General features: G+C 30.5%; 1 protein-coding gene across 2 annotated transcripts in view; it reads left to right on the top strand.

The window, feature by feature from the left end:
* LOC111029536 (tubulointerstitial nephritis antigen-like) overlaps nucleotides 1-15,118 on the top strand; it is a 37,077-nt gene extending 21,959 nt beyond the window's left edge. For both annotated transcript variants that reach the window (XM_022308555.1, XM_022308553.1), the window contains 7 exons: nucleotides 4,488-4,761; nucleotides 6,957-7,020; nucleotides 7,326-7,524; nucleotides 8,376-8,671; nucleotides 9,229-9,443; nucleotides 14,321-14,472; nucleotides 14,672-15,118. In XM_022308555.1, coding sequence (XP_022164247.1) covers nucleotides 4,488-4,761; nucleotides 6,957-7,020; nucleotides 7,326-7,524; nucleotides 8,376-8,671; nucleotides 9,229-9,443; nucleotides 14,321-14,472; nucleotides 14,672-14,857 — 1,386 coding nt within the window. In that variant the 3' untranslated portion in view covers nucleotides 14,858-15,118. The remainder of the gene's footprint in view (nucleotides 1-4,487; nucleotides 4,762-6,956; nucleotides 7,021-7,325; nucleotides 7,525-8,375; nucleotides 8,672-9,228; nucleotides 9,444-14,320; nucleotides 14,473-14,671) is intronic.
* Nucleotides 15,119-15,429: the final 311 nt, after the last annotated feature.

Here is a 15,429-nt window from a genome sequence, read left to right as displayed (position 1 = left end):
GTCGTTATGGCTGGAGCTTGGAGACGAAATCGATTACATCTATAGCATCGTGCAATAATAATAATTATTATAATGTAGTGAATCGAGTGTGTCCGTGTGTGTGCGACGCGCACGTGTTAGTGTGTATGTGCGCGTGTAATAAAGACGGTTAATATAATTGAACGTTATTTCAGCTGTTCGATTCGACATCAATTCGGTGAGTAATATTAATAACAATCTGTCAGATAACTATTGAGGTGTATACTATATTGTATGCGATTGGGGTACCTTATTATATAGATAACGTAAACGTATATAACATTTAACGCCAGTGGAGCTGGTTGAAATTCGGAGACAATGACATAATATCGTGCGTTAATCGAATTATCAGGAGATTAAAAAAAAAAAATCGAATAACTGTATAATATTATAATTACATTATTTTATAGGGAAAGGTAATTACATAATATTATATTAGACAAAATGAGAATGATGATTAAGTTGAGACACTCGACTAAACCACAATGGAAATCTACATTTTGTAGTATGGATGGTATTAAAAAGAAGAACATTATGGTTGACACGATGAGAAACACTTTTGAAAGCCATTTGAATTGGCTTGTTTTTGTGTTGAATTTGAAAGGTTTTATCGTTGATTATCTATCGGTTATTAATTATTAGTTATTTTACATATATGGCACTTCTGACTTCTCAGTTATTATTCTAATTATTTTCTTAAAGATATTATGTATTTATGTACGATAATCACAGTTCAATCAAAAATTAAAACACACAAATTACACACATTTTTCCTAACTTCCAGCTTCCTAAAGGTAATCCCTCTCATATCAATTTTATGAGGCCCGCGAGTAAAATCTAAGGCTTATATAAAAACCACTAACTAAGATAGTGTGGACTAGATACGATGGATTAAAATGTTGTTTGTTGGTATATGTTCCTTGTTAAGTCAATAAACTCAACAGTTATAAACCTAAATAAACTAAATTTATTATGAATACGCATTCAAAAATAAATAAAATTAGATACATTCGAACTGTAGCCCACGAAAAATGTATACTTATTTTTTGGCTCTTGACATTAAAAAGATTTACCTTAGCTCTAAATCAATATTCAACAGTATTTAATAATTTAATACAAAATATTTAAAAGTGTAATAGATGTACGATACATTAGATAATATTATTATTTTATTTTTCTACATTTGAAATGAGAATATAAATAGATATTCAAAAGCATATTTCTAAAATTTTTTTTTTATATTAATTAAATTAAAATTTGATGTTAATTGTTCAAATAATATATCTGGATAGATGACCAATATTGTTCTTAAGTACTTACCTACCTGCAAACGAATCAGAACATTTAAACATTTAAAAGTATTTCATTTATATTGATACGCGTACAATATTTTATAGGCCGTGCAAAGAATAACAATAATAATTATTATAGTATGTAATTATAATAAAAAATAACGTAAATTATAAACAATGCATAATGGGTTATTCTATACAATATGCGATTGTCGAAAAACAATAACGGTTAGGTAGATATTTTATAATAATAATATGGTTGATAGATTTTAATTATGTTTCAGCGTTTGGAAATAAACACAACGTTAAATTTTTACCTCTTTGATTTCTTTCCCGTTGACATCAGATAACGCCAAATGTGTCAACTATTATAATATAATTATTGTTTCATTAACTATATAAAATTCTGAAAAATTATAAGAAAAATTGAAATTTCAAGCTGCTCACATTTGACAATATATCATACAATGTACCAAATATGACAATATATATTTAACCACTCTTGACTTAATTTAATTATAAACTTATTATGTATACTTTCCGTGTTAATATAAATATAGACTCCGCTCATTTAAATTATTTTAAATATGTTTATTATGTAGTTTTATTATATTATTAAGATTTCAAAACAAAATTTCTTAAATGAGCTCTCTCCTTCAGCACAAGCCTTATGCTTTTGAAAGGGGAGCTGTTCAATCATATTTCTAACCTATTTTATATGTTGTATATATATCCATGTTTATTAATTATATTTATGTTAAATAAGTTAAATAGAAACTGATAAAAACATTTAGGTTCATCAAAATCTTGAATTTCGTCATTGTAATTTAAGAAAACAGTTATAGTGCGCTTACGCTCAAACAAAAATGATACAAATTTGAATTTTTTCAAAATTCGTTTTGTAATTATATAGGTTGCAGGTGCCAAATATAACTATACAAGTTAATTAAGTCTACGTGGTTGTTAACTTGTTACTTTCCCCGACTGCTGATTAAGAAGAAAAAACAGATTCAAATAATTAAAGGTCTTCCTTTACAAATATTTAGAGTTAAATTTAAGTTTGAACACACTGTATAATGAAAACGATGTAAGTAGGTACTAAAAATGTCATTAAGTATAACAATAAAACAGCGCAAACTTCATTTCAAGTGCCGCGAACCGTTTCAAATTTAACATTAAATGTACATATTTACGCCGTATAACTCGCAGCCAAATAAAGTGTATACTTATGACTATTTTACACAATATACGAGCATAAAAGCAACGTAAACCTGCGTCAGAGATACATCATAATAAAAATATAACAATTAACAGCCCTGCAGGTTACAGAAATATTACAATCGTTATATTTTATGTATGGAGGTACACTCCGTGATTTCTGAACATGAGTAATATTCAATTTTTTTATTTATTCTTCGAGAAGATAATGGGGCCCACTGGTATAACACTGGTTATGATATGCTTATACAATACATTTATGTACGTCATCATGAACTTTTATTTAAGTAGATACTATTTATTTTATTCCTCGTTATATTGTATTCATAAAAGATAAGCTTACAGGTACCTAATATTATATACTCTAAAAATTGCGAAATATTTTGGTTTTGGTTTTTATAGTATTTTACTAAAGGTTGTACATAATATGGATAGTTTGCAATTATTCCATGATAATATATAAAAGTTATGTATAAAAAAAGTATCTGACACAACATTTTTTTAGTAAGTATGTACTATAATATTATTTCAGGCAGACGTGCAGCAAAACATTTCCATGTATTAGCATTGCTTATCAGACATTTATAATTAATGGATCATTTATAATTAAGACACATAATTATATAATTTCATCTTTTATCTAATACCTATATATATATACAGTAAACGAATGAAAAATTAATTTAAAATGGTCAAATTGACGATGGAAGTACCTTCCTGCTCCCGCAGATACTTTTGTTGTGAAAAATAATACCTAATTTAATGGATTATGAATCATTAAGTTTCATTGTTTAAGAAATATTTTGTAGTAGTAAAAAAATGGAACGAACGTAAAATTTAACGGTAAATTTGCCAAAAAATCTTTTATGGTCAAATTAACTTCTCTAAATATACACGACATACGTTATATAATATGAAGTTTGTGGTATTAGAAATGTAATGGATTTTGAATTCTGAATGTTTTCTGACAGAGTTGTTTTTTCCACTTTTCAGATTTTTTTTCGTTTACTCGAAAATTAAGTGGCCATACATAATAAAATTTATTTATTTATATGTTTGACATAACTGGGTCATTATCTTTAAGGTTCAATCATATTTTTTATAATTATATGAATTTATTATTGTTCCAACCTATAAATACGTTTTAATTTTATAAATAACATTAAAAAAAATGATGCTAAATGTTTAAACTCCAATACCTATTTATAAGAGATTTAAAAATAAATAAAAAGTTATTTGTATACTCTGTATACGTGAAAAGTTGACCATTCGGGTGGGTGCTTTTAAGATATGTGAATCATCGAACAATAAAATGTTATATGAAGAAAAGTTCAACTTTATGAAATTTGCCAAGACCCAATAATAATATAATTTAGCTCATTTAAATATGCTCTAACAACTCCAGTTTATGTTTAACCATAATTTTCAATTTACAAACATTAACGGATGGACGTCATCGTCATCCAAAGAAAAAATTGAACTCTAATGTTAGACTAGTATTTCGCAGACTGTCGACCGAATTATTTATAAATATAATATGCATAATGTACCTGTATACCATAAAAACCTGTATTGGTTGCTACATTTCGAAAATGTATTTTTATTTATTAAAACTAATCAAACAGTTGAAAAAATAATAATTGCACCAAATGAAAATGATTATACAGATGAGTAATGAAGTAAAGTATTATTATCATAACTATGTACCAATTTCACTATACTAGGTATATCATTTATCAATTAAGAGTCATAAAATATGTTTTACACTGTGCGCCTAATGCATTCGACTTATGAATGATATTACAAGTTTTATGTTATAATCATGTCATTATCTACGTTTGGATAAAAATTGATATTAAAAAAAAGGTGAAAAATTGTAAATGAAACACATTTTATATAACTTTAGAACTGAATGTAATATAATAATTCGTCTGACACGTTTGGGTTTGTATGTTTCAGATGACGACGACGCCCGCCATAGTCGCCGTAATGGTGGTGGCGTTGGGTTGTGCGACGGCTTACGAATACGGACCCGACCTGGCAGGCCGATATTGCTCGACCAGACCTAGGGGCTGTTGCAAAGGTCGGCAGGACGACTGTACGGTGCCGATACTGGACACGCTGTGTTACTGCGATGACTTTTGCAACCACACACGATCCGAAGACTGTTGTCCCGACTTCATGTCGTTTTGTAAACACATCGATATTCCTCTGCCTCCAGCGCCTATCAAACGTGAGCAGACCTATCCAAATACAGCTTAACTCAAGCGTATCGTATTATATATTTATAAGCAAACATGTGTGATAACATGCGATTGGTTGAATTGAGTCATACACTTTTTTTAGCATAATTTCGCCCAAAACCATCATAGAAAATTTAATTTAATTATATCATAATGACACCACTTACCATATAGGTAACTACCAAATGACATAGGTACATACTTAATCGTAACGTATTACATTCTTCGTTTTATTATATTATTATACAAAGGGAAAATGTACATTGAAACAACAAAATGTACAATGATTACCTTTATTGTGGTAAACTCAGCCGGATAATTTTTTTCAGCAATTCATTAAATGGTCCCTGCAAGATCGAATAAGAGTCCAACGCTAGGGTATACCCATGGGTGCCCATAGAAGATAATATATCTCATCTACATCATGCTACCTACCTATTATTTAATATACATTTTTAATATTAAGCATTATTATTATTTTATTACTATCGTATCATTGTTCCTCAATGCGCTACCTAAATTATAATAATTTACACTCGACCGTAAGCATATGATCGTTATTATTATTACTTATTATTGTATTGCGCATCGATGTGTACCGTGTGTCATGTGTGTACCTGTGTACAGTGTAAGTAGGTACGCATTCGTATAAAATACAATTTATACTCTGTTCATCCTGTGCACCACAGCCATTGTTTCGGTATTTTTCACGTCCTACAGTGCTATATTGTCGATTTCCTCCAGCTGTTTCATGTCCATTCTAGTGCGAAATCCTGTAATAATGTCGTATAATTATTTTGCAACGTTAGCACTAAAAAAAAAAAACACTAACATTAATGTTAACATTTTTTTTAACAAAATGCGTGTACAAATAACATTCACTATAATATGAAAATATTGTTAAGTTTCCTGCAGTTATTGAACGCTGTTTTAGGATTGTGTTAACTAAGGATGTTGATGCCCCGGGTCAATAAATTCATGTCGTTCCTCTTCCACTCATTATTTTTCGGTCATGTTACATATGTATTTTAATATAATAAGTATATTATATTAAATATATGAAAAATAATACTATTTTTTTTTTCAAAAACGTTGCCTCCTTGCCATCTCGATCCGTTGCATGTTTCACTCCACAGTAATAATAAAATAACAAGCACTGTCTTCTATATATTTTCGTAATATATAATAATGCACAATATTACAATATACTAACCATTTATTTTATATTTAATATCGTTATTACGTTCATAGTGAACTGACATTTTCCACACATCATTTGGTTTGTAATATAAAAATGTGTTTAGTTACAAACCGCCAACTGTTATCGTACTCTGTTGTATTGAGTTGAACATAAATTGCACATCACTATACTGCAGACGATGTGGATGTGGTGTACTGTGCAAAAAAATTATGCATGCGTTACAATAGTAAACACGCACGATGATAATATTATGATGATAATTATCCAATAGATAATAATATGAACTAAGAATTAAGATGAACACGTGTTATTATTCGTGTGACCGTGTTACTGTATTTACGTTTTTGAGGCTCACTTAAAGCTGATTACCTTCTTTGATTACTCTTCACTTCTCAGGAAACCGTTAGACCTCCCTTTTTAAACATTTTACTATAGGTACATTAAAGTCGTATTCAATTATTATTTTAATTTCCATTAACTTTAGTAATCTAACCTAACTTAACCTAACTGTATTTTTTTTTTTTAAATAAATCGATATCCTGAAAAAAATAATTGATTTTCCCAATCTAATAAAAGTACTTTTATTTATTTATATATACAAACACACGATGTGTGATGAAACCGAATGCAAATTATTTACTACACGTATATACGGAATAATGTATTCATGAATTTACCTGTTCATAGTTACTATTAGAATTTATATACATAGTGTATTATACATGATATATATATATATGTACAGTACGTGTACGATCGTACATAAAGTAATAATTAATACTTGCACAACGTCCTAATAATATTTAATATTATATTATATGTATCGAATTGTGTAATTATAAATCATGTTATTTTCAATTAAGATTAAGTATAATTATAGACGTGTTTAAGGTGAACACAGTTCATATTAATATAATATGGTAATAATCAAATAAAAATAACCTACCATTTTAGTAAAAAATGTTTTTCTAAATATTTTTGCAGATTGTTACGCCAATGGACAGACGTATAAGTATGGAGAAACGGTCAACATCAATTGTAACGAATGGTTAGTTAAGTTGTTCGTAATTAAAATTAATCAACTCATTTCCCTCCAAGATTTCACGAATTATTAAAAAAAAAAATTAATTTAGTTAAAACACTTAAAACTATAATGTATAACATATTATGTAACTTTAATAGACTTGAAATTATGTAACATGAACTGCTAGGTAGTCCAAGTCGGATTTCTCTATGTTATAGCTGTTAGTAAATAAATCGAACAACTTTTTAGCATTTCGATGACACTTAATTTATAATAGGACTAGCTGTTTATGCATTAGAATAAATAATAATTTAAAAAAATCACCGTAGTCGATGTCAAGAGTCCAATGGCAAAACACAGTTGATGTGCAGCTCAAACGAATGCCTCGTCGATACGTACATTTTGGATACTCTAAGACACCAAGGGCACCGGTTTGGATGGTCGGCTGGCAATTACAGCGAATTTTGGGGCAGAAGATACGACGAGGGGCTACAATTGCGACTTGGTACACTGCATTCAAAGAAAAAGGTGTGTGTAACACATCGAGTCATACTTAGAAAGTTGCACCTAAGTTTGTACCCGATGTAATAACAATACTATAAATCATAATTTATGATATTATATTTAAGTGGACGCATTCTTAAATTCATACACATTAATTCTATACCTTAATATTGTTATAGTCATATGTATGTATTTAAGGTGGAACCAATGGCCCCTTTAATATGGGGTTGTTCATTTTGGCAATCGTTGAATTACATCCCAATATGACGATAAAATTGAATCGGTACACGTTTTGTTATACCGTCATACAAGTAGATCAGAATTTTCTCCCTTATTTTGATTGAGTAGAAAACATCGAGGACTGAAAATATTTTCATTTTATCAGACAAAAACAATATTTAACTGGTTATAGTGATACACTGATACTTGAAGACTATTTTAATTATAAATTTGTCTTGAAAGTGATTATATCAAAGTAGAAAATCAAATATATAATTACAAGTATCAGTATGTATGATTGAACTTTTTTGTTTAGTAATATTATAATTTATATTCATGACGAATTAAAGTTCAAAAAAGCCTAAAAAGGAGTTTGGGCAACTCTAAATTCAAAATTAACTTTTCAAAGTATTGAAAATGATGACATCCCGAGAAATCAGTCATGTTTATAGGGGGTGTTGCATTATAATAATATAGAAATTATTAAGGGAAAATGTGTTGAACAAAATTAAAGTACCCTTTTTTTAGATATAGTCAATATACATAAACCAATATAGTTTTCTGTTATATTGTTTTGTCAGTAACGAGAATGATGTTCGTCCAGCGCTAGTTATTAAAGTGTATATACATATTTTTAATTGTAACGTTCTGTTCAGATTTTGCAAATGAAGCCGTTGAAAGCAGCGTACCAGCGGGGTAAATTACAGCCATCTTACGATGCCCGTAAAGTCTGGGGAAAAATCATCTCGCAACCGATCGACCAGGGCTGGTGTGGGGCGTCCTGGGCCATAACCACTGTCCAAGTGACCACTGACCGTTTCGGAATCATGAGCAAACGCGTGATCGACGACGTTTTATCGCCGCAACACCTGTTGTCGTGCAATAATCTCAACCAGCAAGGGTGTCAAGGCGGCCATCTGACCAGAGCGTGGAATTGGATTAGGAAGTTTGGGTGAGTATAGTTACACGCTCAACCAAACAAGCCTGGACAAAACGGGAAGCCGGGAGAGGTAGCCTAGCCTGTGGTCAGCCTAAAAGTGGTAGTTTATATTTATAGAATGAAAATCATTAAAAAGTTATACGATTTTATTATTATTATTTTGCGAACTATTTTAATCATCTTATACTGAAACCTGAAATACATAGAAAAAAATAAATTTTGGGTTTTTTTATTATTTTTAATTTCAATTCTAATTTATTTCATATGTATGATGTACCTATTTATACTTACTTTTAATATTTATTTATTTATTTTTAATTATTTGTAATATTTTAATATTTTACTTTAGAATTGACGATCGTAATAATTTATAGTAATTATATAAAAATTATGAGTATATAGGTTACACTAATTTCACGTGATTTTCAAATCTTCCACTAGAACAGAGTTCATATTATATATATATATATATCCATCTACGGGGGGGGGGGCACAACCGAGTATATCATATGACGTATGAATCGAATTTATTTCATTGTTTTCAATAAAACCGCGATCGTGTTCCACAGACTGATCACAGAGGATTGTTATCCTTGGGAAGGCCGAATGTCCACTTGCGCAGTGCCGAAAAAGAAGAAAGAAACAATGGCGCAGTGTCCGAGTCGCGTGAGATACAATAACGACCGTCTGACCAAAACTCGACTGCATCGGGTCGGTCCTGTTTACCGGGTGGCCACAGAAGAGGGTATCATGCACGAGATTATGACCTCAGGACCAGTCCAAGGTACATATGCGTCTGACTAGATGGCTTATTATTATAGTAGTAGTATATGCACATACAGTGTTCATAATTATTATTATTGATTAATGTTTTAATCTAAGGTCGCGTATAAGTTATACAAGCTAAGATCGATTTTTTAGGGGCGAAGGAATTTATACAATATATTTTTAACCTATTGGCACTTAATTTTGCCCACATATTCCTCGAGACTTGGAAAGTATTTATAACTTCGTTTTCGACCCATATATAGGTAATAGGTTACTATTTACAAGGTAGCTCACTTAGGAATTTAATTTTAGCTCACAAAATTCGAATATTTTTTTGTTTGTAATAATTTATAATACATAGGTTTGCCGAGTTGCGTCGGTTGCTATAGGTTACAGAAATAAAAAAGATGGTGGCTCGTAGGAAATAAAAAAGAGAACTTATAAAATGATAAAATATGTGAAGAGAAGTCGAAAAAACCGATCTGTTCGATTGTATAGAGGGGTGGTCAAATTTGATTGTAAGGGGCGAAAAACTTCTTCATAAATCCTTGAATATTATAGTCACAATAACGAGTTCCGCGTATAACTCTGTGTACAGTATTATAGTTTATCCTATAAACATTATGTATATTATAATGTTTTATTTTAGGTGCTCGTAATCCTTTTGTGTGCAAACTCTGTCAAGGTTCGAATGAGTATTGCGGTCTGTAATTATTACTTGTACCTAAATACACATAAGTACACGTGCGCGCTTACGACCTTCACAGTTCGAAACACGCCTAGGCCAGATTTTAACTTTACCGTTCTTTCTCCGGGTTATTTTTATATTCTTAACTCGAAGCTGCCTTAAAGTTATACCTCGGGCTACCGCCTATATTTTACTTATTGATGGCCATCCGTCGTAATAGATGAATGAATTATGAACGTGCCAATTATAAACCTAACCTATAAACAGGGTGATCCAACAAGTATGCTCACCCCCTTTTTTTCTTCAACAATGAAGTTTTTCAAAATCTCATTTTTGAAATTTTGAAATATACTCAAAGACCATACCTTCATATTCTTGAGATTTTTTGTGCCATTTAAGGAGTGTCCTGTGGCGATACGAACCTTTGTTTTTCAAAAGAGAACCCCACTTTTTTCTTTAAATTATTTAAGTTATTAAAGTATTGAGTTGACAATTTTTTTGAGATATTTTATGTATCGAAATCAAAACTCGAACTAGTGGTTTCCTAGTTATTGGACGATTTGTAGGTACTAAGGATAATAGTCCATAATAGGAATATGCTTATACAGTTCCACACATAGAATAAGAAAAATAACTAAATAAATCAAGAAGGATTTTACTTGCTATTTATACTTAAGTGTTTGACTAAATGAATATAAAATGACGTATTATTTTATATTATGTGTATAGACTATAGATAACAACGTATGCTGTATAAGCATATCCTTATTCCCTATTATAAACTATATTAACCTTAGCACAAAATTTGTAATAACTAGAAAACTATTCGTTAGAATTTTGATTTCAATACATCAACATTCTTAAAAAAATTATCCGCTAAATAATTTACAGTATAAAAAGTGAGGTTCTCATTTGAAAAAAAAAGTTTGTATCGCCACAAGACACGTCTTAAGTGGTACAAAAATTCTCAAGAATATGAAAATATGGTCTTTGAGTATGTTTAAAGATTCCACAAATCAGATTTTTAAAAAATTCATTATTAAATAAAATGGAAGGTGAGCATACTTGTTGGATCACTCTGTATACAAACAGTAATATTAATAATATTTTCCTTTTGGAGTAGAATACCAAAACAAATTTCGATCTAACTTCATACCAACTAGCTAGACAGTACTGCTGTAAACGTACCAGCTTTTATGAAATCTAATAAAAACGTGTAGGTATTTACACATAATATTATATTGATCGAGTATCGTGAGAGAATGAACTCAAGGCAGTCTTTGCAAATATTGTCTGGTTTGAATAATTTGTGCAGCAAAGGTGAACACGTAGGTACGTAAGACAATACAGTTCCAACTCGTGTTTGTTGCAGTGACAATACGAGTCTTACAACAATAAAGTTCTTGGGCAATACGATTTTTAAGACAATTACTGTTTGACAATAAAACCGTATTTCAATACGGCACAATGACAAATGTGCACAATGGTATTGGAAGTTTTCTAATTTAAAAATCAAATTTTTCGTATTTATATCGGAGTTCAGAATCCTACTAGTTACTATACTCGTATAAATATAATACTGATTTTTCGATGAGAATGAAAATATATACCTTTGTAACATACATATCATATCGAAAATTCACTTTATATTATTACATTATTCGTCATTTATAGTAATTATAATGCTCATTTAAACATAATAATGTACTAAATATAATCTATAAATATTGAACTTTTAATAAATTACCCATAAACATTATACAAAGGTATTTAAAGATTACATGAGTGGTGTACTGTGCAAAACATTTCAAGAGCATCAGTTATATATTGTCATTTGTCACTCCACTTTTCTTATCTATACTACCTACAGACGATTATAAATAATAATCTTCACACCGTATAGTATGATAATTGATAACTAGAGCTAGGATTTTCATGACCTAAACAATATACAAAAATGCACCAAAAAAAAATGACCTAAAAACTCTAAAAAATGAAATTAAAATATGACCAAAAATGCACTTAGATGAACGAAAAAAATTTATTTTAAAAATAAATATTATTATTAATTATTAATTATTAATTATGAACATAATAGACTTGTGAATGTAACTGCTCCCTGATATAATTATTCTGAAAAATTAATAAAAGCATAAATTTAATTAATTTAATGAAAAATATTTCATATTTTTTTTCACCTGTGCACATGTCACATATTATTGCATTGCACAATTAGATGATTCTTAAGATTTTCAAACAGCAAGCTGCGACGGCGATCAGATAAAATGTTTTTATATGAAGAAAAACTTCGTCCAACGTCCACAGAAGTAACAGGGGCATGTTTGAAATGAACCATATAATTTAAAGTTCCGGAATACCATCTCTACTTGTTGTATTTTCATTTTTCACCGACCAGAATAGCAGATTATTTTTTAAGACTTTGAACCCATTATTTTTCATCAAAACATTTTTCAGTTTGTTTGATATAGTTTCTCCGATTACATTAGGAGCAAGGGACAATGTAGTCTCAATTTATTTTATTAATAGATTATGATAATAAGATTCCAGAAGTCTCCAGAGTTTTTATTTCTGAAGGAATGAAACCAAACTTAGATTTTATATAAATTAGATTAGTCACTTAATTTGATTTAGACATAAGTTCTTTTGCTTATTTTATAGTAGTCGAATCATTATGATTTCATTTAAACAAAACTTTTTTTACACAACAAAAATTCTCACAATTGTAATTTACAGCATTTAGCCAGGTTCCCCATCGCGTGATTACGAGTTCGGATGTCAATGGAATTCCTGGGGAAAAACAGTTATAAACATTTGTGTACGATGTGGTGATTTTAAAAATATTTTTTTTACGCAACTTATAAGTTTTATAGACATCTTGAAAATCTGATCTTATTTCTTCCGCAACTCTACGAATTGCATGCGCCACACAGGTAACATGCACCATTTTTGAATACAGAGTGCAAATGGCTCTTCCTGCTTTCACCATATATGAGACAGTATCAGATACAAAAATGAGGACATTATCGAGTTTTATTCCTTCAGGCCATAATGTAAACATGGCTTTATCGAACGCTTTTGCATTGGTTGAATGATTTGTTTTTTCCAAGACATCTAAATATAGCAAAAATATTTTTCCTGAATTTTCTGGTTTCAGGGTACCAATAACGATATTTACTACATAACGGCCTTTAACATCTGCCGTTTCATCTACACTAACCCAAATTTTTGTATCGCCTACATGGTGTCTAATATTTCGTATTGTATTTAAATATAATTTTCAACATCATTTTTACTGCAACATTACAAACTTCACAAAAAAGCACCATACCGTCCGTAGAAAAAATATCGGCACCAAACTCGCTCACAAGACTAAGCAAACGGCTTCCTACTGTTGACTTAATTTTTGGCATTTTGTTCGGGTCGTTGTAAATTGCGTTTGTTTTAAAAATTGTTTAAATTGTGCAGCCGACCGGAAATCGGAATATCCCAGGTCGCAATTCACGTAGGTATATATAAAATATACTCAGGCCGCAATTTACGTATGTATAAAATATACCCAGGCCTCAATTTACGTATATATAAAATATACACGGGCCGCAATTTACATAGTATGTGACTATGACCTTTTTTAGGGGACGCAATTTAACGACTCCGTTTTGAACAGTTAAGATCGGTAGAACCACATAGGTACGTGTCGAATTCACTACTAAATCTACTATTGTATACCTAAATAGTTATGGGTTCGTTCGATATTTAATCTTATCGGATACATCGACAATTAATTATACTACTTTTTCAATATCAATGGACTGGAGTAGGTAATTGCCTATAGGTACTATAATTGGGATTACCTTTACAACACATATGAAAAAAGCTTAAAATAAACAAAAATTAGTTTAAATTCACAAAATGAACATATTATTTGTAATATTACGTAAAAATGACCTTAGAAATGCAATAAATATGCAAGATAAAAATAAAAACAAAAATCTTCCTTTACCAAAATAATAGTTGTAATGATATTGTGTTTTTATATCATATCATACTAATTAAGTTGTAATTAATAATTAATAAACTGATACTTAATCTCATAGATCGGTATTCGGTATATTGTTTGGCATTGATGTATTATATTATTGTATAATATGAAGTTAATCGAACGTCGTTGACGTCATTTTTTGCAGCCGTTATGAAAGTGTCCAGAGATTTTTTCATGTACAAATCGGGGGTGTACAAATGTTCGAATTTGGCGTCCGGATCGAAAACAGGATATCACTCAGTGAGAATCATTGGTTGGGGCGAAGAGTACCAGGGTGGCAGGATCATCAAATATTGGGTAAGCCAGACTAAGAGTAGGGCCAGACGAACCGCTACGCGACGGCCAAATCGCTAATAATTAAGATTAATTAAATTTTTTTTTAATATTGTACTGTAGTATAATACAACATAATTTCAAAGAAACATTCAAAATTACCCCCCCCCCTCATTCCTTCTTTTTCAAATGACGATACTATTATTATTGTCTGTGTTCGTAGATTGCGGCAAACTCGTGGGGAAGTTGGTGGGGCGAAAACGGATACTTCCGGATACTGAAGGGCGAATGCGAGATTGAAGAGTTCGTCATCGCCGCGTGGGCGGACGTCGACGACTTTGATGTGACCGGGAGTCCGCTGGGATACGACGTGTTCCTACTGAACAGTCGAAAGGCAAATTCCGTCTGAACGAGCTCCGTGGTTAGGTTATAAGTTCGCAGTCTGAACCAGATTGGAAAAAAAATCTACTCCACGGCATCTACAATCATGCTGGACCCCAAATATGAATAAACCTACATATATATAATATATATATATATGTACGATGGACAAAAGTAGACAAAAAATAAATTTAAAAAAAATCATTTTATAAACGAACTTCGTTCGGTATTTATAATCGCTACTTATATAATAATACATATATATTATATTAGATTATCATAATTTAAACATACTGTTTGTCCACAAAGTGATTTACTCTTAAACCGAGTCGTATCAAAAACATGACTGATAACTATCACAAACTTAATGTTTCGAACCAAACACTTTTTTGTCTTACAAAATAAAACACTGGAGCACCGTGACTATTCCACCATTAGGAGGATTGCTCACCCTGCAGGTCTGTTATGTCCATGAAGACGAAGTTGTACATTTAGGATTCGTGAAAGCATTTATTGATAGATAACATAAGTAATTTAAAAATTCCCGACCTTGAACTATTGATTCGAAAAACTATGGTATTTCACAAGAGGACTTCATTA

The sequence above is a fragment of the Myzus persicae genome, unplaced genomic scaffold (genome assembly GCF_001856785.1).
Source record: "Myzus persicae strain clone G006 unplaced genomic scaffold, MPER_G0061.0, whole genome shotgun sequence".
NCBI lineage: Eukaryota > Metazoa > Arthropoda > Insecta > Hemiptera > Aphididae > Myzus > Myzus persicae.
The sequence above is the reverse complement of the archived record's forward strand: the minus strand, read 5'-3'. Positions and strand labels throughout refer to the sequence as shown.